The sequence below is a fragment of the Dendrobium catenatum genome, unplaced genomic scaffold, assembly GCF_001605985.2.
Source record: "Dendrobium catenatum unplaced genomic scaffold, ASM160598v2 fragScaff_scaffold_703, whole genome shotgun sequence".
NCBI lineage: Eukaryota > Viridiplantae > Streptophyta > Magnoliopsida > Asparagales > Orchidaceae > Dendrobium > Dendrobium catenatum.
Window position 1 is genome coordinate 367441 of NW_021319165.1, and position 24337 is coordinate 391777.

General features: G+C 35.8%; 2 protein-coding genes across 3 annotated transcripts; both read right to left on the reverse strand.

Moving 5' to 3' along the window:
- Positions 1–8: 8 nt before the first annotated feature.
- Positions 9–21914, reverse strand: LOC110109312 (inactive poly [ADP-ribose] polymerase RCD1). 2 transcript variants are annotated; one of them, XM_020840323.2, is made up of 8 exons: positions 21742–21914; positions 15451–15566; positions 4486–5718; positions 4017–4258; positions 3849–3928; positions 3450–3632; positions 3263–3358; positions 9–315 (listed from the first exon to the last, which is right to left on the reverse strand). In XM_020840323.2, the coding sequence occupies exons 3-8, from the start codon at positions 5571–5573 to the stop codon at positions 250–252; spliced, it is 1755 nt and encodes a 584-aa protein (XP_020695982.1). In that variant the 5' UTR covers positions 5574–5718; positions 15451–15566; positions 21742–21914; the 3' UTR covers positions 9–249. The 2 variants fall into 2 exon arrangements, with proteins under 2 accessions (XP_020695982.1, XP_020695981.1); XM_020840322.2 differs by lacking the exon at positions 15451–15566.
- Positions 16897–18199, reverse strand: LOC114579901. Its single transcript, XM_028695874.1, has 3 exons — positions 17902–18199; positions 17446–17570; positions 16897–17283 (listed from the first exon to the last, which is right to left on the reverse strand). The coding sequence occupies exons 1-3, from the start codon at positions 18197–18199 to the stop codon at positions 16897–16899; spliced, it is 810 nt and encodes a 269-aa protein (XP_028551707.1).
- Positions 21915–24337: the final 2423 nt, after the last annotated feature.

Consider the following 24337-nt stretch of genomic DNA (forward strand, 5'->3'; position numbering starts at 1 on the left):
ACAAATACTGGTAACAGAAGTGAAATAAGGCGCAGATGAAAGGGGTAATGGCAAACAACACAGCTGCCTGTCACTAAGCACCATAATCAAAGCAAATCACAAAAGACATGTCAAAAGATTCACAAAGGTGTATTTATTCATTTCGACGGATCCCAGAAATTCTTCTGGAGTATAGAAAAGTCAGACAAGTGCTAATCCACCCTAAAACTTCAAACATCCTAACCTTTGTGCAAAGCCTACAACTTTCGCTCAAGGCTTTGTTTGGAGCTTCTTGCTGGTTGGAAATGAGAGTTCCTGTATCGCCGTGGGAGGAAGCTGCAAAAACAAACGGATTTTAGTGAATTTGAAGTTCCAGTAGGTAGTCAAATAAACCACCGAAATACTTTGATACACTAATATGTTCAGCATCTGCAATGCTTGAATAACAAATCCACAATGACGTAATCTTAATTCCAGGATGAGCTTAGAGCCAGTTTATGTTTCCATGGCCAACCAGCATGAACAAGAAAAGGCCACATACATATATATAGGTTCTTTGAATTCAAACTTTCGAGCGTAACATATTTAAACTACATGGCATATTTAAACAGATTATTTTGCAAAAAATACAAATAACGTAATTACAACTATTAGTATAGAAGATAACATACATTTTGAGCGTCTAACATTTGATCAGAATATGCACTTAACGTAATTACTAATATTTGTATGTAAATTATATATATTCTCAGCATACTAAAATATATCCTATCAACACAGTGATACACACATTTTACATTTATATAAAGCGCCAAAAAGTTTATATAATTCAACGTTTTATTTTAAAGTTATTACTTCAAAAGTTCAAGGGCTTAGCTGCTAAAACCAACAAAAGATACCATACATGACTCCACCCATACAACTCACCCTATCTGTTACAAATGGCCATTAGCATCGTTGTAGCAATGTGTGGCACACACCCCTTTTTACAAAATTGTCATTATATATATATATATGCTCATCCCTTCCAAATTTAATAAGGGCTAAAAGGTTAATATACGGTCATTCCAATCCATCCTATATCCAGGTTTATCAAAATCCACTCTTTATCATTGCAATTCCTTTTTTATTCAAGGAACTCCTATGTATTAAACTTTTTAGAATCATTCTAAGGCTTTAACCAATAATATGTTTGGGTCATAAGAACATACCCATAGGTGGATAAATACAAATTTTGCTTTAAATTAATTTTTAACAAATATTAGAAATCACTTGACATAATTATTATCAAGGTTTAAGAAGATGAAATCATAAAATGAAACATTTTATTTTTCCGAGACAAAATATAAGCCTAACTTAAAATTAAAAAAAAAAATCTCACAAAATTAACAACAATTCATTAATGTCATAAATCATCAATGAATAGTCAACAAAATTAAAAACACTAAACCTAAAATAAACAAAAACAAGTCAACTAAAATAAAAGGAAATAAAAATCAATCTAAAAGATAATAAAAAGTATTTAGAAAAAGAAAAAAAAAACATTAAAAAGACTTTAAAACCAAATTAAGAAAAATAAAAATAAAATCTGTTTATAAGAAGGTTGAAATAAAAACTTCAAAGAAAAAGAAGAAAAAATTTAATTAAAACAGAGAGAGAAATTAGCTAAAGAATTAAAAAGTTTTGAAAATAACGGGAAAAAATAGACTCTTTTATCCTGAAATTTAGTCTAAACTCCAAGAATCATTAGGGAATCCATAGATTGAAACTTAAGCTTTCTATAATAAAAATCTCATGAGGATGGAACCATGAGTGTAACTTCCTTATAAAATATAAATCGTACAAATATTCACCAAGTCATTAAAATTTTACTCTTTGACTGCAAAAGCAATAATAAAGAAAATGATAAGACGCATATTCTTTATATTTGCATTTTTTAAAACTAGTATATGCCTCTTTTATGCTGCACCAAAAATTATTGGATTCTAAGTTGCTATTGAAAAAAAATTCCATAATCACTGGCCACAAAGGCTCTACTTTGTAGTCAAATTAATATTGACAATTCAGTTAAATAACCTGTATAATTGAATCCCTAGGCAGACTTATCTACTCAAAAATATAATTGCCAATATTTTATGCTTCAACAGTAATAAGCAACACGTCATTGACATTTTGATTCATGGAGAAAATCCCAACCAAGCAGTAAGTTTGATCTTCAAGTTTGAAGGCTTTATGATGGGAAGAAACAAAATAATGCCATTTTTAGTTCAACTAAATATACTGATAGAAAAGATAGAAGCAGAAATTCATAAAAAGTAGATTAACCCATTTCAATACTAGCATGTTGCGACTAAAAATTTATGTCAATAACGGATTTTGAATAAAATAAGTAATGATTAAAAGTTAAGGATACCGGACCAAATAGCATTTGTTAAAGCAATAAGCACTTGTCCTATCCTTCCAAACAGATCTGAGTAGACACGACTTGGGGATAAATTTAAGTACCAATGCGTCTTAATCACCATATTGTAAATAAATAAAGTATGGAAAACTATGAGGATGAGTAAATCATTAAAAAAACAAAATCTAAGAGGTAGCAATAGTTAATTTTAAATAAATACTTAAATATTATATATGATTTAGCAACTGATTCATAATTTTAATGCCAAATAAGCTTTAAAAATTTTGGTCCCAATAACTATATGCAATGAGGGGCAATCCTAGGGATTTATTTGAGGTGGCAGGAGCAGTTTTAACTTCACTGCAACGTGATGCGACTTTCATGGGCAACACACCTGCGAATGGGTTGGAAAGTTGTTTTATCATGAATTATAATCCTCGCACAGGGGGACGCAAGAAGACTCCTTCTCACATCCCAATGGACCAAAATTTAATATCTTTGCGGAAAAAAAAAATAGAAATTGACAATGCCAAACATGACTTAAAAAAAGTAATAAACTTGACTGCACCAACTATGAGATTATTTTACCGCTTGACCTTCTACAAATGACGCACGAATTGATAGCAAAAATGAGAGTACTTTACCCCAAAATGTTGAAAAAAAAATCCTTATGCCAATACAGTCATGAAAGTAAAACATTCGTTAAATCTGGGAAACAAATCTAACAATTAATGACTACAAAATACAACATCGAGCACTTCCTCTATTTTATTGCAATATTGGAATTAAACAAGACTCATATAAGCTTATAGCAGAAGCGCACAGGGAAATGATGGTTCTCATTATACACCCTCGAAGTTATCAACATTATATATAACTCACCTTCTGTTGAAGCCTCATTATAGTAGATATAAGAAGCTTGTCTCCAATGATCTGCCTCAACTTCTTAACAAGTTCAAGCCTATTTATTTTTCTTTTCTGAAGAAAATAGAACGCAAAGAGTCTTAAACAAAGAACAAATACCTCAAGGGTGAGAAAATTAATAGCAATGAAAACTTAAGTTAGATACCTTGAATTCTTCATAATGTGTATTAACAAGATCCATATCCTTGGAAGAAACTTTGGTTGAAATCGCAGCAAACAACATGGAAAAGGGCATCCATGGAGATGTTGGCTTCGGAACTCTGCCAAATGCCTGAGCGTTACCCTGGGGTTTCCCAGCTGTAATGACAGGTGGATCACCATTTTCTTCCTGAGAACAGAAAAGAACATTTTATCCATCTTCATTTATAAATCATATGACCTCAACACATTTTCACACATTGCTAACAGTCAGCAAAACAAAAGCCAACAAACAAGCAGTAAAATGATTATGCTAAGTACTAAAATTCAAGGTACAAGACAGTTCTACTGCATATCTGAAGAAAATTATAAACCAAAAAAAGAAAATAAAAAAGGAGAGAGACACCTTCAGAAGTGGAGCAGGCGAAGAAGTACCATTTGTTACTCCGGATTCATTAGATACATTTTCTTTCCCAAAAAGATGCTCTGCAGCAAAATAAAATACCAAGATCTACCTAGCCATCAAGATTCCAAATATATTAAATTGAACTTCCCAACATATCACAAGAACTACCTCTGGCTTCAGAGCCAAGCTTAAAAGCCAAAACATACTCGGGGTAGATGTGACTATGCATATTCGTGTCCCAAATAACATAATGTTTTGGTGCTTGAAAATCATCCACACCACTGTCAAAATTATCATTGCTAGGCTGAAACTGTTTAGATCCAGGGCAGACGAGTTCCACATTGCCCATGATGACACGACATAGCATCATATAAGATATTCCATTTTCATCCACATCTGAATAGGTGGCACTGTGGATAGCAATTTCTCAGCAACACAAATTTCTTGAAAAAAAATCATTAGCATCTTAGAGTAAGATAACCATGGAAAACTAAAACGAAATAGTCAAGCAGCAACAACATAGAAGCAGCATATATGATAATTTTCACCATGAAGATCCACAGACAAAAAAAATTTAAGCATTTTCTTACCCATAATCTAGCAATTAAGATAAGAATCAAGAGAAGTAAAACCTCACCAGATAATGGGGCAGTTTGCAGGTGCAAGATGAACACCAAGGCCATATGTACTACCACGCACTGGCTTTTCTGCCCTCATAACTCCATGCAACATTATGTCTTCTACAGAAGACTTGGTTGCAGCCAGCCATGCATAGCGCACATTGGCATTACTACGAAGGCTCTTCGTCATCTCAATCTGCTTTTGAAAACTATGAAAGCGGATGTCTCCAAAATCATCTATTATCGGAGTTCTTAGGATCCTAACTATGTCCTTGGCATCAACATAAGGATACATTCCAGAAAGAAAAAATTTCTGGACAGGACTAGAAACAAGCTGACAGTTGTCTGCTCCAATCGCATTTTTTTCCTCCATTGTTCCAAAACAAGATACCTTGTATGGGATAAGAGAGCATAGTTCATTTTCACCCACTGCTTCACTCACCATGGCCATGCCCTCATTGTCTGAAAAAAGCTTTCCACTCTTAACCTGTTGTTGCTTAACCTTGGCGCATTCTGAATTTGAGCTTTCAGCAGCACTATCAATGGTTTCAATATGGGAATCCACTTCTTGTGTCCTGTCTAGCACACAAGCAACGCGAACATTTTCTCCCATGAGGAATCCATGGGAGTCGCAATATTCAGGGAATTTTTCTGGAAAGAAGCATTTTCCATGCTCATCAATCCATGCAACTGGCTTGCTGAGACCTGTCATTGCATCAATATGAAGCATGCGCACAAAGTCCAGTAAAAACTGTTGGTCCTGATAAGTTACCTCAATAATGGCCCTCTTTGCTTGGAAGTCATCGCGGACCAGACCAACAATATCTGCACCAAAATCTATCCATTCACTGTCATGGTAAAACAGCAACCGATTGGGCAAGCCACTTTTTATGAAGTTGTGGTACTTCTTAACAGTAAGCTTTCCAGTTGGAACAGAGCCAGCATTAATCAAATTGCAACAAGTGAGCCGTGAATGTTCGCCATCATATTGATTAACCCGTGCATGATCACCACTGAAATTTGGATCGGATGGGAACTTTTTCCTCTTGATTTTGTTACGAGGAACTCCAGCACTACCCAACGCCTTTGCGTTCATAGCTTCCATTTCTATTCACAAAAGAAAACTGCAACCAAAATCTAACGCTTCTAAAAAAGCCTGTCTCCACTAAGCCTGCTTACTTACAGTTATTTACAGGTTCACGCAACTGTATCCAGAACTCATATTCAAGAATGTCATGAGCTCAATAACCCTAGACGGTATAAGAATTATCAATAATAACTAGAAGAATGTGAATATAACTAAATGAAATAATAATTTTTAAAAACAGATTCGTGGAATAAAAAAAGATAAAAGAAAAAAAGTCTATGGAAAAGCAAGTTTTAGGTATGTAGAAAATGGCCGAAAACATATTAGGCAACAGGAATAAAAAAATATATAACGTTTTCAGGTAAGACAACGGCACATATGCCTATCAAGAGGGGTGCTATAATTTATCCCACTTCAGTCCTGAATACAATGAGGAAGGGCAAGTATAAATTACTTTCATGGAAGCCTGAACAAGTAACAATAAATGGAGCAACATAAATAAGCTACACAGTTAGCCAGAGTAACTATGAAAATGCTTAGCATTCTGTAATTGTGACAAAAAAAAGGTAATATACATGCATTAGAATCTATATGAAATATGCAACAAGAAGAACTTGATCTTCCGTGGATAAATTAATGAATCACACAAATTTTGAACCAAAAAGATGAAATAAACTGATAACAGGATATGCCAGTTTCAGCTTAGCACTTGGAAGACAGTTGACATCACGAGAATAACATATAACAACAAAAACAACAAGAAGCCTTTATCCCCTACATGAGGTCAGCGACATAATCCTTTTTCTCCATTGTATCCAATTAAGAGTCAAATTCTCATTTAAATCTAATAAAAAAATCATTTCTAATCCTTTCTGACCAAATACTTTTAGGTCTATCTCTACCTTTCTTAACATAGGTCAGATCTAATACATCTAATCTCCTAACAAAATCATCAGAAGGCTGATATTTTAACTAAAACTTGAGACTGTTCAATATGCACAAGAAATAAACATTTTGCACCACATGAACTCTAAATAAATCAGAGTAACTAACTTTTACCTAAAATCATCATCATTAGACTTATCCTAAGAAACAAAATACTGCAAAAAATGTTGAAATATGTGACGCTGCTCTTGCCAAAAGAAAGAATAAAATATTCTTATCATATACCATAGTTGAAGAAGCCCCAAACAAAAAATTTATGCTAGCCTGTGCACTAGACAACAGGCAGACATCACTGGAAGGTAATTCCTGCAATGTGGGTCTGGCGGATCCCCAGCTGAAATGCTTGTTGGATTGAGCCTGGATGGCAGGAAGACATCCCTGTATAGCAATTCCTGTTTTCCTTTTCCTCTTGCCACCTAGCAGTTTGGATTTTGTATAGGAGGCCACTGATTTGAAACAATCTTGTAGCTGACTTCTAGCGAACAGATCTATTATATTTTGTAGCTTTTCATATCAAAAATAAATTGTATTAATTAGGTTTCCTTTTTGGTAAGAGAGTCTATTTCTTACCTAATTTTCACCCTTGTAAGCCTTCTATATAGCAGGAATGGATTTCGTCCAATGCAAGCATGGAAATATATACCTCTTTCTCTATTATTTATTCTCACCTACCTCTTTATTGTAAGGTATATATATATATAATAAATAAATAATAAAACATGTTATATCATAAGCTATGGCCGGCTACAAAAGGGCACTAATCAAGTCTAGCAAAGTTGGAGAGAATATGGGTCCTTCCACCCAACCAAGCCATGAAACTTTGGGAGTTTCCATGAAGCACTAGAGTTTTCAAATCATATCCTGCAAACTAAATGGAAAAAAAAAACTTCTTCCAATGCTCTCGTTCAGTTTCAATGGTAACAGGAAAGATTTGATACCTAAATAATACCATTTGTCAACCTGATGTGGTCAACCTTTTCATTCAACACGAGATATCAAAACTGCCTTAGTAATATCTTAACTTATTAATTATATGGAAGAAAATATTGTATCCCTATACTTTGTCTACAACACCACACATACATTAAAACCTCGATTATATGAATTACAAGATCATGCTACTGACCTAAAGCAAGGAAACCCAAGTATTGCCGAATACTTCACCATACTAAAAAAAATTTAGAAAAAAAAAAAAGAGATATTTTCAAGCTAAACGATGGATGCAGAAAACGTTTAGGTAAATAAGTTAAACTTGAAGAAAAAATAGGAACATATAATTTTCTTGCATGACTCAATAAAGACCTGCATGAAGTTCGTAAAAGAATCCTAAGGAATCATCCAATTCCTAAAAGTGAATAAGTATTTGTTTAAGTTTGAAGGGAAGAAAGAAAATAAAGAATAAAGCTAAGAAATACCAAGAACAATCTAATTAATAAAGAATCCGGACATAACATCAAATATTTGGAGCAAAATACAAGACACCACTCAAGAAGTGGAAAAAAAGCCATTCGTTGGAGTTATGTTTGTAAGAAGACCAATCACACTAAAGAATTGTTAGAAACTTCATGGCAAGCCAACAAATCAGATCAATTTTACACAAAGACACTCATGCTTATCAAACTAAAAACAAAATCTAAAGAAGAAACCCGTTGAAAATCTTAGTAGCATTTCCTTGAACAAAATGAATTTGTTCTGCCATACAAGTTACTCTTAAAAAAATTGTCAACTCTTCTCTTTTAACAAAGAAAGGTGTATTTCCTTTAGCCCTCATATACACTAATAAAGGCAAAAAATTATGGATCATCGACTCGTGAGTTTCAGATCACCTGACGAATTATGGACACATATTCTCAATTCATACTCCCTTGCTTAAAACCTCCAAAAATCAAAATTGCTGATGGATTTCTATCCCTATTACTAGAATTTTAACCTTGGGTTTTATCTCAATTTTATTTTACATGCATAAATCGTCATTGAAACCACTTATCTGTAAGCAATACAGCAAAAGAATGCATCTGTAAAATCACGTTCTTATCAAAATTTTGTGAATTTTAGAGAAAAGGAAAAAAGATTAATAGTGCTAAAATGGATAGATGTTTGTGCTACTCTGATGAGGATTTCAAATTTAGTAATCATACCCTTGCCATCCATCTTTAAAGAGCTTTCCTCTCTTGCAAAAATTGATCAAGTTATCATTCTAGATTAGGTCATCTAATTTTATGTAATGTAAAACTTATTTCTTTGTTTGTTTGGTAAAAAATAATATTTTTTCAACTTGTGAAAAATCAAAGAGCTATATTTAAGCCTAAGTCTCATAAAGCTGCCAAAACTTTTTCTATTATTCATGGCGATATATGAATTCCATCCATATGTCAAAATCTTTATTCCAAAGCGCAGTTCATTAATTTTATTGATGAACATACTCGTGTGTTGCCTATACTTATTGAAAGATAAATCTGATCTAAAAGAAGCTTTCAAAAATTTCCACAATATAGTTTAAACTCGATATTCTGCTGAAATCCAAATCCTTCATTTTAATAGATAGAATGAGTATTTTAACTATATTCTTGGAAGTCAATTAAGCAATAGCATTATTCATCAAAATTCTTGTCCCAACAAGAAGTAAAGACATCATCATGAACATGTTTCCAATCCCATCTATTTCTTCTCAGAGAACCGGAACCAAAATGCATGCCAAGAAAAAAGAAAATTGTAGTACTGCACGCCAACACATCTATTTCTTCTCGGCCTCACAAAGCAGCAATACTAAACAAAAAAAGATAAATGCCAATAAGAAACACCCAATCATACAAGTCAAGTGCAACCATCTACCAATATATTGAATAAAACTAAGAGAAAACAATCAGGTAGGTTTACAGATATATAGCATATAAATATAACAAGGACAATCAGTCATGATATCAAATATCTTTCATGAGTATAACAGCCCAAGCCTTAAGATTCATACCTTTTATTAATATCATGATAACATCACTAGACGTTTCATGGAAAGATGCATATCTAAGAATAGACAAGAAAGAATGAGAAAGAAGATTAAATATTTCACAACTATAATGACATTATCTTGCTCCGATGGACCAAAGATAACTTACTAATTAGGTATAGTCATATAAAATCATTGGCAACAATTGGCAATTTCAAATATCTCGGTATCAGTAGTCAAAATTCAGAGTATGTTTGGGAAACTTTCACATTGCTTTATTTCTCATATTGTTGTCATACTTCTATTTGGCTATAACTTTCTTATTTCTTCCCCAAAATTTTGTGGTGAGAAGTTGCTTTTACAACAAGATCTAATGTTGTGCGCTGGTTATAAAAAGGCAAATGTCAATTTTTTTTCAAAAAAGAAGATATTTATAATACCGACAATAATTTTCAAAAAACAAAGGTTAACTTTGTAATAAAACTACAAGTCTACAACTACCCCAAACAGACTCTAAATTATTCAAATAACATTTATATAAGCAAACCCCATTACACCCTTCCCCAACCCTAAAAAATCCATCAATAAATAAGAACTTGCTAAGCATGTATAAAAGCACATAAGATGTTATTACCAGTACTTAATACCGCATCATAATTGATATTTCCAACATCTAATTAAAAGTGTGAGCTTCAACTCCCATCAACAAAAATTTTATGAATACAAGTTATGTTAATAGCTGCTAGTAATTCTGGTGGGCAGGTGTAGGCGTAAGTAGAATTGTTCAGAGTCAAAAAACATGTGAGGATGCAATTGAATTGTTCAGGCCCAACCAAGCTTGTTCGGGTTCAAGCAAGTCACGCAATTCACCATAGGTCAATAATGAAGACAAAAACAAAGATGATGAATATTGAAGCGAGCCTATGGCAAGGGATAAGAGAGAACATGAATGCGATTAATTCAAGCACTCTTGCAAAACTGTAGCATGCAAATTATGATTTTGAACAAACGGGCGCGGGGGAGGGGTCATGTGAATTTAGAATTTTCAAATTAATTGGAAAAGGGAGGGAAGGGGTTGGCCAAAGAGAGAGGGAAAGGGCATAGGGTGTCCAGGTTCAATGAATGTGAAATTTGAATTGATTCCCAATTAATTTTTTATTTACCCAATCCTTAATTGAAAGGAAGTCTTTCCAAAATTAAGCTAAATGATTTAGGAAAGATTTGAAATTTCAAATTCATTTGAATTTGAATTCGAAAACTTACCAAAATTAGAACAACTTTATTTAGGAAAGAATAAATTTTAGAGGGAAAGGGATTTGATTGAGAGCATTAATTGGGGGGAATTAATTAATATGTGAGGATAAAGGGGGCGGCCAATGGAGGAGGGTGAGAGATGTCCACACGATGTATGTGGCACAAGGCATTAAATAAGATTTGATATTAAATCTAAAATTGATTTCAGATTAAGAGAAATTAGGGGAAGGCTTCCAAAAATAGATATGTTAATTCAGAAATTATTTGAAATTCAAATATCTTTGAATTCAAATTAGGAACTTTCCAAGTCAACAATAGAGTAATTTATGAAAGTAATATAGAGGCTATTTTGAATTCAAAATTCAAAATTTGTGGAGGGAAGAGGCTAGGGGTGAGTTGGTCGGCCGGCTATGGAGGTGGAGGGGTTGATATTTGATCCAAAAGAAAAGTTAGCCAAAATCAAACGAAATAAAACAAAAAACGAATGGTGAATGGTGGAGACTAGAGATGAGGGCGGAGAACAAAGAAAAATAAAATAAAAACGATACAAACCACGAGCCAGACTCTTTCTGCAGCTGTTGGGTACTATGTTGCCCTCCCCGAGGGACTTCAATCCACGAGCCCGAATCCATCCTGCGGTTGGTGGAAACAAGGTTGTCCTCCCATAGAACTTTTCCTCTCCATAACTCACACAGAGATCAAGACAAAAACTCTAATTCTTTTTTTATTAATAATCCATCATTACATTACACAAGCAAGGGCCTTTATATATAGGCCAAAGAAACTAAAACAAAACACATATGCCTCTAGAGCTTACATAGGACGACCCTCTTAAGTGAGAGTAAAAAATGAAAAATCCATAATAAAAATAAAAATTACAAATAAAATTTAAGATAACGTGGGACGATGACGGCCGTCGATCTTAGCTCATCCTCGGATAGGCATGGACAGTTGGATGTCCGCATCATTCTCCCGAGGTGAAAAAGAGCTCGACTCTGTCGAGTTCGTTCCCCGAGTGAGCAACCATGCTCTGATACCAAATTGATGTAGAATGAAGGGGGGGTCATGTGAGTTTAGAATTTTCAAATTAATTGGAAAAGGGAGGGAAGGGGTTGGCCAAAGACAGAGGGAAAGGGGATAGGGTGTCCAGCTTCAATGAATGTGGAATTTGAATTGATTCCCAATTAATTTTTTATTTACCCAATCCTTAATTGAAAGGAAGGCTTTTCAAAATTAAGCTAAATGATTTAGGAAAGAATTTGAAATTTCAAATTCGTTTGAATTTGAATTCAAAAAGTTATCAAAATTAGAACAACTTAATTTAGGAAAGAATAAATTTTAGAGGGAAAGGGATTTGATTGAGAGCATTAATTGAGGACGGGGCATTTGCGACATTTTTGTCCTTCGAAACCGCGGAAAGCAGTGGACCGCGGGAGGCAGGGAAAGGTCGCGCGAAGCGGGGATGGGCCGCAGAAATTTTTCCAACGTAGGTCTGCCGCAATGTCCCAAACATCCCTTTAACAGTTTTTTATAAAGCACAGCAACAATAAAGCCGTCCCAAACGGACCCTAATATACGAGGGAAAAGGGGGGCGGCAAAAGGAGGAGGGGGGGAGATGTCCACATACGATGTATGTGGCACAAGGCATTAAATGAGATTTGATATTAAATCTGAAATTGATTTCATATTTCGAGAAATTAGGGGAAGGCTTCCAAAAATAGATTTGTTAATTCAAAAATGATTTGAAATTCAAATATCTTTGAATTCAAATTAGGAACTTTCCAAGTTAACAATAAAGTAATTTATGAAGTTAATAAATAGGCTATTTTGAATTCAAAATTCAAAATTTGTGGAGGGAAGAGGCTAGGGGTGAGGTGGTCGACCGGTTATGGAGGTGGAGGGGTTGATTTTTGATCCAAAAGAAAAGTTAGCTAAAGTCAAACGAAATAAAACAAAAAATGGATGGTGAATGGTGAAGACTAAAGATGAGAGGACAAAGAAAAATAAAATAAAAACGATACAAATCACAAGCCCGGACTCTTCCTGCGGCTGGTGGGTACTACGTTGCCCTTTCCGAAGGACTTCAATCCACGAACCCGAATCCATCCTGCAGCTGATGGAAATAAGGTTGTCCTCCCATAAGACTTTTCCTTTCCATAACTCACACAGAGATCAAGCATAACTCACACAGAGATCAAGACAAAAGCACTAATTCTTTTTTATTAATAATCCATCATTACATTACACAAGAAAGGACCTCTATATATATGCCTAAGAAACTAAACAAAACACATATGTCCCTAGGGCTTACATAGGACGACCCTTAAGTGAGGGTAAAAAATGAAAAATTCATAATAAAAATAAAAATTACAAATAAAATTTAAGAAAACGTGGGGCGATGATGGCCGTCGATCTTCATCTCCTCGGATAGGTATGGATGGTTGGATGTCCGCATTAAAAGTTCTCATTCAAATGCAATATATTGTTGTCTCCTATCCAAAAAATAAAGAATTACATAACATACATGCATAAAGGAATAAATATTATACTTAATTATATCTAAATTACTTAATATTTAAAATTGTATCCATCATTTAAATTGATGTTAAATTGAAATAAAGTATAAATTAAGTAATTACATATTATTTAAAGTTCTCGTTTAAAGTATGCTAAAATTGTATATATTGTAACAAGGTCATGAGTTTAATTAATCAAAACAGCACTTTGCAATGCAGGGATAATCTTATGCATAACCCTCCAAAGAACACTCATACATGATGCGTGCACTTGGCATGCACACTTTTGGATATTTAAACCTTGTATTCAAATAATACATAAATGGGCTTATAATCTTTAAAATTTCATGGAAGCATAAGCAAATATAGAGATTGAATTTATCCAAATTGTTAAAACTCCTAAACTAAAGTACTAAGGGACTATTTGCTTTGCTAAAAAAAAGAATGCAAGGTAAAAAGGAATACAGTGCAAATAGAATGTAGTGTATTTGAAATGTTTGAAGTTGTTTGGATATGTCATGAGTATAAAAGGAATGCATAAGATTTTTTTTTTTTTTGAGGTAAAATGAATGCAATGTAAAATAAAATGATAGTGGTAGCCATCATTGGCGATCAGTGACGAGCAATAACAAGCGGCGGTGGTAGCAGTGGTCAATGGTCAGGCAGCAGTGGCAATAGTGGTCGATGGTCAGGTGGAGGAAGACGCCAACCAATATTGGTTAGTCAAATTGGTTAGCAGTGAAGGTGGCGGTCAGAAATGATTGGCGGCCAGTAGGTGGATGCCAATCGACAGCGGTGATCGACAGTCGGCTAACAGTAGTGGCAGTCGTCAACGATGGTCGCAGGCAGCATTGTTTAAAATTGCACAATATGAGGCCCGCCTCAGCGCAATTCCAATAAAAAATGCATCGAAGCTTACGCCTCAAACATTTTTTTCTGATGCTTGCTCCTTAACTTGGCTGAGGCCCACCTTGAGGCACACAACGCCTCACTGGCATGAGGCTTACGCCTCGCCGGCGTGAGGCTTACGCCTCACCAGCATGAGTCTTATGCCTTATCGCCGTGAGTCTTACGCCTTACTAACGTGAGTCTAACGCCTCAACCTATTTATATGTATTTTTATCAAAACTTATATAAATCCTAAACAAAAGCCTCGAACAAATCATGCTTTAATGCACCCCCAAGTAACAGTAACTTCCTCTTGGCTGCCTTGATCTCCAGCCCTGTGATTTCTTCATAGTCATCACCGTCGTAGCCATCACCGGGATCACTTGAAACCAGCATACCATCACCACATCTTCCTCTAAAATTTTTTGAGTATTAATCTCATCTTTATGTTAATGAAAAATATTTTTGAAAGAGAATGATGACTGAAATAAATGAAGAAACAAATTTGGTGGTATTGAACTTCATAGGATAAGATAGGTAAAGACCAATTTATTATGATAATGACTCAAAAAAAAAAAAACCTCTCAATGATGACAGTGCATACGATTTCTCAACTATTTTAACTTTCTTTAGAAATTAAACGTGGATGAGTGGAAAATTGAGAAAGAGGGAATTTAGAGTTGAACTTGAAATTATATGATACTTTTATGCCATTCGTATATTTAATATTATTTTACTCTTATAATATTTAGATTTCAATTATATTTCACACAATTTATCACTTGTCACTATACAACTTGTGTAATTTTTTATTTCATACGTATGTCAATTAGTTACTTAATAATTTAATAGAAAGTTAACACGTCATCCTTTAATATATTATTTGTATATTATATAAAAATTTTCTTTTAACATTTATTTTGACTTAACACAATTTTGATTTTGAGGCTTACGCCTCGCCTCACGAACAAAAAATGCCTCAATACCCAATTGTGTAATTTTAAACCTTGGTGGGCATTAACAACACAGTCAGTTTGCGGTAAAAAAAATGAATTTGGCCAAAATTGTGCGAGTTTAATACATTAAAATTGAACTAGGTTGTGAAAAGGAATTCACTAGAATTTTACATTGCATTTTTTTTCATCAAACCAAACACTCAAATTGTATTTTAAACTACATTTTTTTACTATGCATTATTTTTTTTAACAAACCAAACAACCTCTAAAAGAATTTTTAGAACTAAGATAGTTTTAAAATTATTATTTATACCTTATATAGAAAAAGAACCAAAAGGATGTAGCCATGTATTAACTATAATAAAACAAAAGTTTGATGAAAAGGTGTTCACCTTACAAATTAGGGCCTTCAAAAAAGGCGCTTGCCTAAGCATGCCTTACGGCCTTAATAATGACATTTTCGCATGAGTTGTGCTAGCACTGGACTTATCTCCTCTCTCCTTAGCACCTACATAAGCATCAGACTCACCTTACACAGCAAGGAATTCCATTGAAGCAAAAAAGATAATAAAGGTATTGTACAAAAATTTGTCCATGGGCAACTTTAGAACCCTACTGACAAAAATGGTTAAGTAACAAAAGAGAAGAATAGAGAGAAAGAGAGATTAATGAGAGAAGCTATGAGATATCACTATATTGCAAAAAAAATACAAGACATGTGATTATATATGATTTGATGTCTCATAGGCTCGCCCTCAATCCCCTATTTATAGGTAATGATTGAGGCATAGAACTGTAGAACATATTAAATTTATGAAAAAAACAATAATTTACATGAGGCCTAATAAAGTCTTACTATAAAATGAATATTGCTAGCCCACAACAGTGTAATCACATTAAATGTAAATTTAAAAATAAATAACAAGATATAGTGAAGGCTCTAGCCAATTTCACCAAGGCTGGCTAGGTTCTAACAAATAGCAATACCAGAAGGTTGGGACGACTTCCTCCACTCAACCCTAAGGCCTAGTACCTAAGCAAGTTCCGGTGAGTAGCACTAAGGCTTGGCAACTTCTAGTTGACCTTGAGGACAAGAATACGTGTCAAGTTTGTTTTGGCGAGTTCATACTGACAAACTTCAATGTGTTAACTGATAGGAAATACTTGAGTTCGAAAGTAATCCAAAAGGAAATACTTGAGTTTGCAAGCAATCCTAACAAATAATTGGTTAAAACATCGAGAATAATGTGAAAATCTGAATGAAATCAATCCAAAACAATAGATTGCATTAATGGAATCAAAGCAAAGCAAACACAAAGCAAGATACAATTGATCCTCAATTCGAGAAGAGGATCATTTTCTCCCAATCTCTAGACGAGGAGTCTAGAGCCCAAGACGTCAAGGAAACTTCAAGATAAATAAACTAAAGCATAACCTAACCCTTAAACGCCTCATGTTATTTAATACATAACTTTCTAAATCCTTTTAAAAAAATAACTTTCTAAATCCAAACTCCCTCCAAAAACCTAGCGGCCCCCTCCTTTATCTTTTAGATTTAATTTGAATAGTTGGACCGACTATTGTGGGCTGCAAAGAGGGGAAGAGGAAGTACTAGTCTGCCTCCTATAGACCAAAACCGGCCCTAGGTGTGCCAGTTGAAGGTTTGGGGTCGGTTCAGGAGGAACCGACATAATAATACCGCCCTCCCAAAGAATCCCCTTATCCTCAAGGTGAAAACAAGGAAACTGATGTTTCACCATCTTGTATGGCTCCAACGTGGCATCGTAGTTAGGAAGATTTTTCCACTTGATCAGCACTTCCTTAGTTCCATCTTCTTTCTAGTGAACCCCCATCAACTCTAAAGGTTTCAGAATCACCAATAAATTATCAATAAGTGTCACCGGTAACTCTGAGCTGGTTATATAATCTTCAATAGCCCTTCTCAATTGAGATACATGGAAAACCGGATGTACAGTCATCATTGGTAGTAGTTTCAGCCAATATGCTGCCGCTCCAATCTTCTTCATTATTTCATAAGGCCCAAAGTACCTTGGAACAAGCTTCTCATTCCTCCTGTTGGCGACTATCTTCTGCCTGTATGGTTGGGGGAGCTTCAAGAACACCCTCTCCCCTACTTCGAATTGGATTTCCTTCCTATGTCCATCAGCTTTTTCTTCATAATCTGTTGAGCTCTTCGTAGATGTCTCTTCAATTTCTCTAACACTCTGTCATCCTCCTCCAAATACTCCACTGAAGAAACTGGAGTATTGCTACTCCCAAAGTGCACCAAGTGTGAAGGATTCCTTCCATACAATACCTTGAATGGGGTCATATGAGAAGCGAAATGATAAGAGGTGTTGTACCAGTACTCAGCCCATGATAGCCACTTGGCCCATAGCCTGGATATCTCCAACACAAAGCATCTCAGGTAGGTCTCTAGGCTCCTGTTGATCACTTCTATTTGGACATTCATCTATGGGTGGTAATGGGTACTCCTCTTCAGAACTGTCCCCTGTAATATGAACAACTCCTTCAAAAAATGACTGAGGAACATCTTATCTCTATCTAATATTATCGCCTCTAGCACTCCATACAATCTGACCACTTCTCTGATGAAAGCTGAAGTCACTATCACCACGATGTATGGATGTCGGAGGGGAATGAAATGAGCATACTTGCTCAATCTGTCCACCACCACCAAAATCACCCTGAAATCTTCTGAACAGGGCAGCCCATCTATGAAGTCCATGGATACTCCTCTCATACTCGTCCCGATAAAGCCAACAGTTTTAGTAGTCCTCCTGTCGATATAGCCAGGTATTTGTTCCTCTAACAAACCTCACACCTAGCCGCCATCTCCCCCACATCTCTGTGCATCCCCTTCCAGTATAACTTCGAGACTAACCTCATGTATGTCTTCTGCACCCCTGAATGACCCCCAACAGCACTTCGATGAAACTCTTGGAGTAAGTTTGGAATGTGAATTGAGGTCCGCGGTATCACAAACCTCACCTGATACAGCAGTCTGTCCCTCTCCAATAAGTACCTTGTGTGGCTACCCCATTCCTTCAGTAAATCTGTCATGATTTTTCCCAACTCATCCCTAACACTATCCTCTCTAGTGGAATCCCAATCTAGCATCAAAGGAACCAATACTGCCACTGTCTGCAACTCCCCATATATCTAAACAAGGTATCTGCTGCTTTGTTCTCCACTCCTGGCTTATACTGGATTTCGAAATCATATCCCAACAATTTGGAAAACCACCTCTGATGCTCCTCAGGTATCATTCGCTGCTCCAACAAGTACTTCAGGCTCCTCTGGTCATTTCTAACAATGAAATGCCTACCTAAAAGGTAGGGTCGCCACTTCTGGATGGCTAATACGATGGTCATCAACTCCCTCTCATAGACTGATTTCAACCTGGCTCTATCTCTCAACACATGGCTGAAGTAGGCAATGGGCAGACGATAATGCATGAGTACTGCCCTCAGTCCGTATCCTGAAGCATCTTTCTCCATTATGAAGGCCTGAGTGAAGTCTGGTAAAGCTAAGATTGGTACAGTAGTCATAGAATGGCTAAGTAACAAGAGAAAATAAGAGTGAATAAGAGAGAGAAGCTCTATGATTTCATTATATTACAAGAAAATATAAGAATTTTAATGATGATTCGATGCATCCTAATGTCACCCTGATTGTGCATTTATAACAAAACAATATTGGAAATATTACATTTATGAAAAATAAATGAATAGCATTGCAAGTTGCTATAAAATAAATATTATTATCACGTAACTATCTGATTACATTGAAGCACACGATGACTTCTAAATAAGCAATGAGTTCTTGTGAAATCACTAGCAACCTTCACCAAGTTTTGCCAAGTTCAACCAAGTTCTAATGACTGGATGACTTCATCTAGTCAGCCCTAAGGTTGAGTACACAGGAAAGCTGGGATGAGTAGCTCTAACGCTTGTCAACATCCTCGAATTGGCCCTGATGTTAAAGTGGTTTTAAAGAGTTCACTTGGTGACTTAAATGTGTTGATATTTTTTAGTCAATCGACTAGTTTATGACATGATACAGATAAATCAATAAGATAAGTCCAATTTGGTTAAGGCGAATTTCGATGTACAAAAGGAATAACTACAAGGAAAAGATAGTGTTAAAACCTCATAAAAATAATAACCAAGACTATCTAAATTCAATTCGAACCATTTCTTCTGAGCAAAAGCAATTTGATAGCCTTCAAAAGGGTATAAATGGTAAGAAGTACAAACGTAGTACCAAATAAAAGAATGAATATATAAAGGACCCATTTGACGAATAACATCAATTCATAAAGAATTATAAATAACAGTCATTTCATTTACAAGAGCCATAATTAGCAATCTAAAATACAGCCACTGGGTGGTAAAAAGCAAACCAATTAGAAAGGGGAACATTAAAATTTGTAATAATGCCACCAACATAAATAAAAAAATTGCGCCCTTCCACAATACAATTTAAATATTTCCATATCAGACCAGAGTTATTGCAAGACCAATCATTCCTAAACTGAGTTCATCATTTTTGCAAGCTCAATTGCACAAGAAGCAAACATATGTCAACAGTTAAAATTTTTGCATGAGGAAGAAGAAGGCTCGTCCTGAACTTGGATGAGAGAAAGGAGAGAGAGCAACTGTTGGAGAAAAACTTTCTAAAGTTTATTTCATTTTCTCCAACCCTTACATCAACCTATAGCATCTATATATAGAAATTGGACACTAATGTGGTGTCTTGCAAAGCAACCTAATATAAAATTGGATCAATTCATAACAATCTCGACCTTTGTCCAAGTTTTACAATAAAAAAACAAAGAAAAGCCTTATGCAGTGCCAGCTCCCTCGCAGTACACCCACTTTCGAACATAGAGCACCCTCCGGCTTGCTTGTCTTCCCTGGGCACCCATGCATGCTCTGTCCAGCAACTTCGCACGAGCCACCCGTTTGATGCCGAGTCTGGTGCCTGCTTCTTGTGCACTCCTGCGAGCGGCTGTCTCCAACTTTCCTGAGAAACTCATAAAACTGCTTGAACTCTATGCCAGCTTGTCAATGATTCTTGAACCCACCAAGAATCCTTCACCTACTTTTGTCTTCACCCTGCTCAACCAAGCAACCCAACTAGCTTCAGTGTACAAGATCGTTTGCACGGAATTCACTGTCCGACCAGCTGCCAAATCCCACGGCTTCATCGTCACATCCACCATCAATCTTTGCGACTCTTCTTTGACCTGCTCAACTCGCCCCTGTCTGATCTAATATTTCTCCATCTAAATCGCAAACGACACCTTTGGTTGCTCCGCTTCTCATCGAAAACACGGCCCAGCCCCGTGCTCCCAAGCTAGCCCGACTCCAAACACAACATAGGGCTTCCGCTCCTAGGCACACCCGCGGGAAACTGCGCTCGTCCCGCTCTCGTGCGACACCGGCTCGATCCTCCTGGTCCTCTCTGTATGCATGTGCCTGCATCCAATGACCATCACCTTGCGCGCATTTACCTGCTCCTTCTCACCGAGTGTGTGACCAAGTGACGGCCCGCAGCTTCAGTGCGACCTGTCCGATCCTGCAACCTGTTCTGCAGTTCCAACCCAAGGGACCCGCACACGACCTCTCCTTCCTTTCTTGGATAAGAAACTTCCTCCATCTCGAGATTGCCTCAACAAGGCTCTGATAGCACTTGTTAGATCTTGGGAGGAAGATGAAGTTCCTCTTAAACTTCTTGGATGAGAGAGAGAGAGAGAGAGAGAGAGAGAGAGAGAGAGAGAGAGAGAGAGAGAGATAGAGAGAGAGAGAGGAAAGAACAAATCAAAACTAATCTTATTGCTTGGCATGGGGTAAACCAATATTACAATCCTTATGCCTACTTATAGAGGAAAGAGACTACAATGATAACATAAACCTAAGAAACAACCTAACCTAAAATTGAACCAATTCCCAACATCAACCAACCCAACAAAATTTCAGACGAGCAACAGTTTCTTGCTACATTTGATTTTTTGTGGATCCATTGTGTTGTCTCGTAAGAAAAAAAGTCACTGCCACATAACACTTGAGGGACAAGTTGTATGCTGCATGCTGGCCATTGTCGTGAAAGAACATGTGTATGTGCAAATATAATGTACTTCTTCATATCAAACACTTCGCCACTGATTATATTATAATATGACAGATTTTTTCAAAACTAAAGCAGTTCAAAAGCTTTTCCAAAGAAATCCTAAAAATAGAAAATAAAGTTAAACATATCGCTTGATCTAAAAAAAGGGAGGATTCAAGCATCCCTAAGTCTGAATTAATTTCCCGCTTCAAAACGCCAATATAGCCCGCGCCTACAAACAGCAAGATGATCATCACCAAGCGAATCAATACTCTCCAAGTAAAAAACGCTGGTACTGACCCTAACCGCGCGACAGTAAACGAAACAAAAAATATCCATAATCAATAGAACCAGCTCCAAGCGATTATCTCTGCAGGAATAAGGAACAAATGAACAGCACTTCCAGATCTGATTTGCAAACTCGTCCGTAACGTCGCGCAATCACCGTAGACGAAGGCATGAATACCAACAAAAATGTAATAGAAATCGTAGACATAACCCTAAACCTTTGGTCAATCAAGGCAGTCAAAGGAGGAGATGATTTATACCTCGAGCTGATAGAAACATGACAATTCATCGAATCTCTCTCTCTCGCTCGCTCTGCGAACGCTGTCGACGGTGAAGTACCAAACCCCGAGCCTCGACAAGAAAGAGAAGGGCGGAGAGTCGCCGGCCGATGGCAACCGGGTACATATATCGCGAGCCGGTCGGTTCTTCTCTTTCTTTCTTGCGCCTAAAGAAATGAGTCGGCTCGTCGACTCAGTCATCTGACGGCTGATAAGTCGCCACTAGGGATGTTGGTGTTGATCTTGCCCTTCATTGTGATGATATTTTCACGACGAATGTGGGTGGTCGAACTGGATGCATGATACGGAGGACTGAAACGTGGCGGTTTAAGAGCAGGCTGGGTGGGGACCAGCCGTGCGAGATAGGGGAGGTTCCACTCGGCTCGGTTTGCGACTTTGCTCGGTAGAAAAAGGGAATTTTCTTTAGTCCTTGTTTGGTTTGACTTTTACTTATGCTGATCCGGGAGTTATTTAGAAACTATTAGACCATCTCCAACCCAGAATTTTATTTTTCACTCCAAAATACAGTGAAATCAAAAAATATCATGTTTCATCTCCAATCCAACGTCATTTTGCCGCTAAAACCGTCGCTTTGCTTTCGCGCTTTTCTTCCGAACCTGTTCGGTAGAGATAAAAAAAATGGCGCAGATGAACAGTACAACGCCAATATTGGCGTCGCACTGTTCATCCGCGATCAAATGGCGTCAAAAATGACGATCGGTTGGAGCAAAACAGGAATGGCAAACTAGTGTTTGTCGTTCGGTTGGAGATGCCCTTATGTGCGGAGTGGTTCCGACTTCAATTAAATCCTGATATAGCTACCTGTGCCGATTAGTCTTAATTTTTTTTTAATGATTGTGATAATTCATTTATAATTTTTAATATATTAATTAATCATTAAATATATTGTGAAAATAAAATCAAAGAATTTTATTGTATCAATCAGAATACCTGCTTCAACATATTATTGATTATGTACTCATTCATATTTAATAATTTCAAGCAACTCAATTATAGAAGTATACATTCTCATGAAAAATTTTTAATGTTTCCCTACTTTTAGTGCCTAACTCAGGTTTCGAGTCCTCTGTGGACTTATACTATTTAATTTTCTTCCAAATCATGCAAATGAAAATGATTTTTTTTTTAAGATGATAATCTCTAGTTATTATAACTTCTGAATGTTTTCTCATTTTCAATCTCTCATGTAAATCAGATCCATTAAGTGTGGGCGAAAATATTTAGCTTTGGCCTACTTGCTCTTAATTCTTTTAGAATGTAAGGAACGCAATGAAAACAACATTGCATTGGTAGCAATCGTATTTATGTTTTGCATGTCGAAGTCATGATGGATGTCTACTCATTCTTTGTTTCATTTCCTTCTGCACTTCCCGTAATATTAACTTCATACATTTACATAGAGGATAAATTTTTGGGAATAAAAATTTTGTAAAGAATATATACTTAAAAAAATCATTAAATTTTCTTTTTAATTAGTGCAATATAGACTCTTTATATGCAGCATTATTGGCAATACAAATATAGGCCTGTCCATCTTGATTTCTTTCGGATACAACAACAACAACAACAACATCAAACCTTTGTCCCACTAAGTGGGGTCAGCTATATGAATCCTTTTTCGCCATTGTGTCCGGTTAAAAGTCAAATTCTCATTTAAATATAATAAAGAAATATCATTTCTAATATTTTTTGACCAAGTCTTTTTAGTTCTACATCAACCTTTCTTAACATAAGTAAAATCTAATACCTCAACTTTCCTAACCGGATCATCGTAAGGTCTACCTCTACCTTTCTTTCATAATATTCTGACATAATTCTTTTTTCATATAAGATAAGATTTTGGTAGGAATGGCTTTGAAAGGAAGAAGACGAGGTTTATTTTTAGACAAATGTGAGAAAATTTTCTTTTATGCAACGTGTCTTGGTCTGTGGTTAGTAGTTTTGATTACCAGCTAAGGCTTCATTTGACACGACTCTTTTATTGCTTCTTAAAATAGAGTTTTAATACATATTTTTGTACTAAAATTGTTTTAAGAAGTAATAAAAAAGTAATCTCAAGACCTAAACCCCTCTAAAAAAAAAAAGAATTTCCTTTTGCAGCTGCTCTAAGAGATGACAGAACTTACCGAAGATCGTTTAGCTGTTGTTAACAAAAGAAACAAGGCCATTGTTTTTGATTGAAGACGTCAGGATATTTAACTTAAATAAATGCCAGTTTATGACGGAACTTACAGAATATTGAAAGATATTGTCAATATTGAAATTTTCACAGTTGGAAAGTTGGAAAGCTGACGCAGATTTCCAGGAAAGAAGATGAGTAACCAATTTCTGTTTTTGATAATGATGTATAGATGACTCCATTTATCCCAGCAGGAGGCTTACAAACGGCCTTCACAATAACGCTTAAAACTATATAAAAGCTTCGTTTGGGACAGCTTTTACATTGTTTTCGAAAATAATTTTTTAGTACAAAATTTTGTAACTCTAAAAATTTTTTAACTAAAAAGTTATTTTAAAGAGCATTATGAAAATTGTCCCAAACAAAGTCCAAGATACT

What these genes read in the sequence shown, in the direction of transcription:
- LOC110109312 (XM_020840322.2), bottom strand. Translation starts at nt 5,573, where the DNA reads ATGGAAGCTATGAACGCAAAGGCGTTGGGTAGTGCTGGAGTTCCTCGT. An exon ending in GCTTGGCTCTGAAGCCAGAG is followed by an intron (nt 3,929 to 4,016) that starts GTAGTTCTTGTG and finishes ATTTTGCTGCAG; the next exon opens with AGCATCTTTTTGGGAAAGAA. An exon ending in CGCCTGCTCCACTTCTGAAG is followed by an intron (nt 3,633 to 3,848) that starts GTGTCTCTCTCC and finishes TTCTGTTCTCAG; the next exon opens with GAAGAAAATGGTGATCCACC.
- LOC114579901 (XM_028695874.1), bottom strand. Translation starts at nt 18,199, where the DNA reads ATGCTAGATTGGGATTCCACTAGAGAGGATAGTGTTAGGGATGAGTTG. An exon ending in GGGGGAGATGGCGGCTAGGT is followed by an intron (nt 17,571 to 17,901) that starts GTGAGGTTTGTT and finishes TTCATATTACAG; the next exon opens with GGGACAGTTCTGAAGAGGAG. An exon ending in ATATCCAGGCTATGGGCCAA is followed by an intron (nt 17,284 to 17,445) that starts GTGGCTATCATG and finishes GGAGGATGACAG; the next exon opens with AGTGTTAGAGAAATTGAAGA.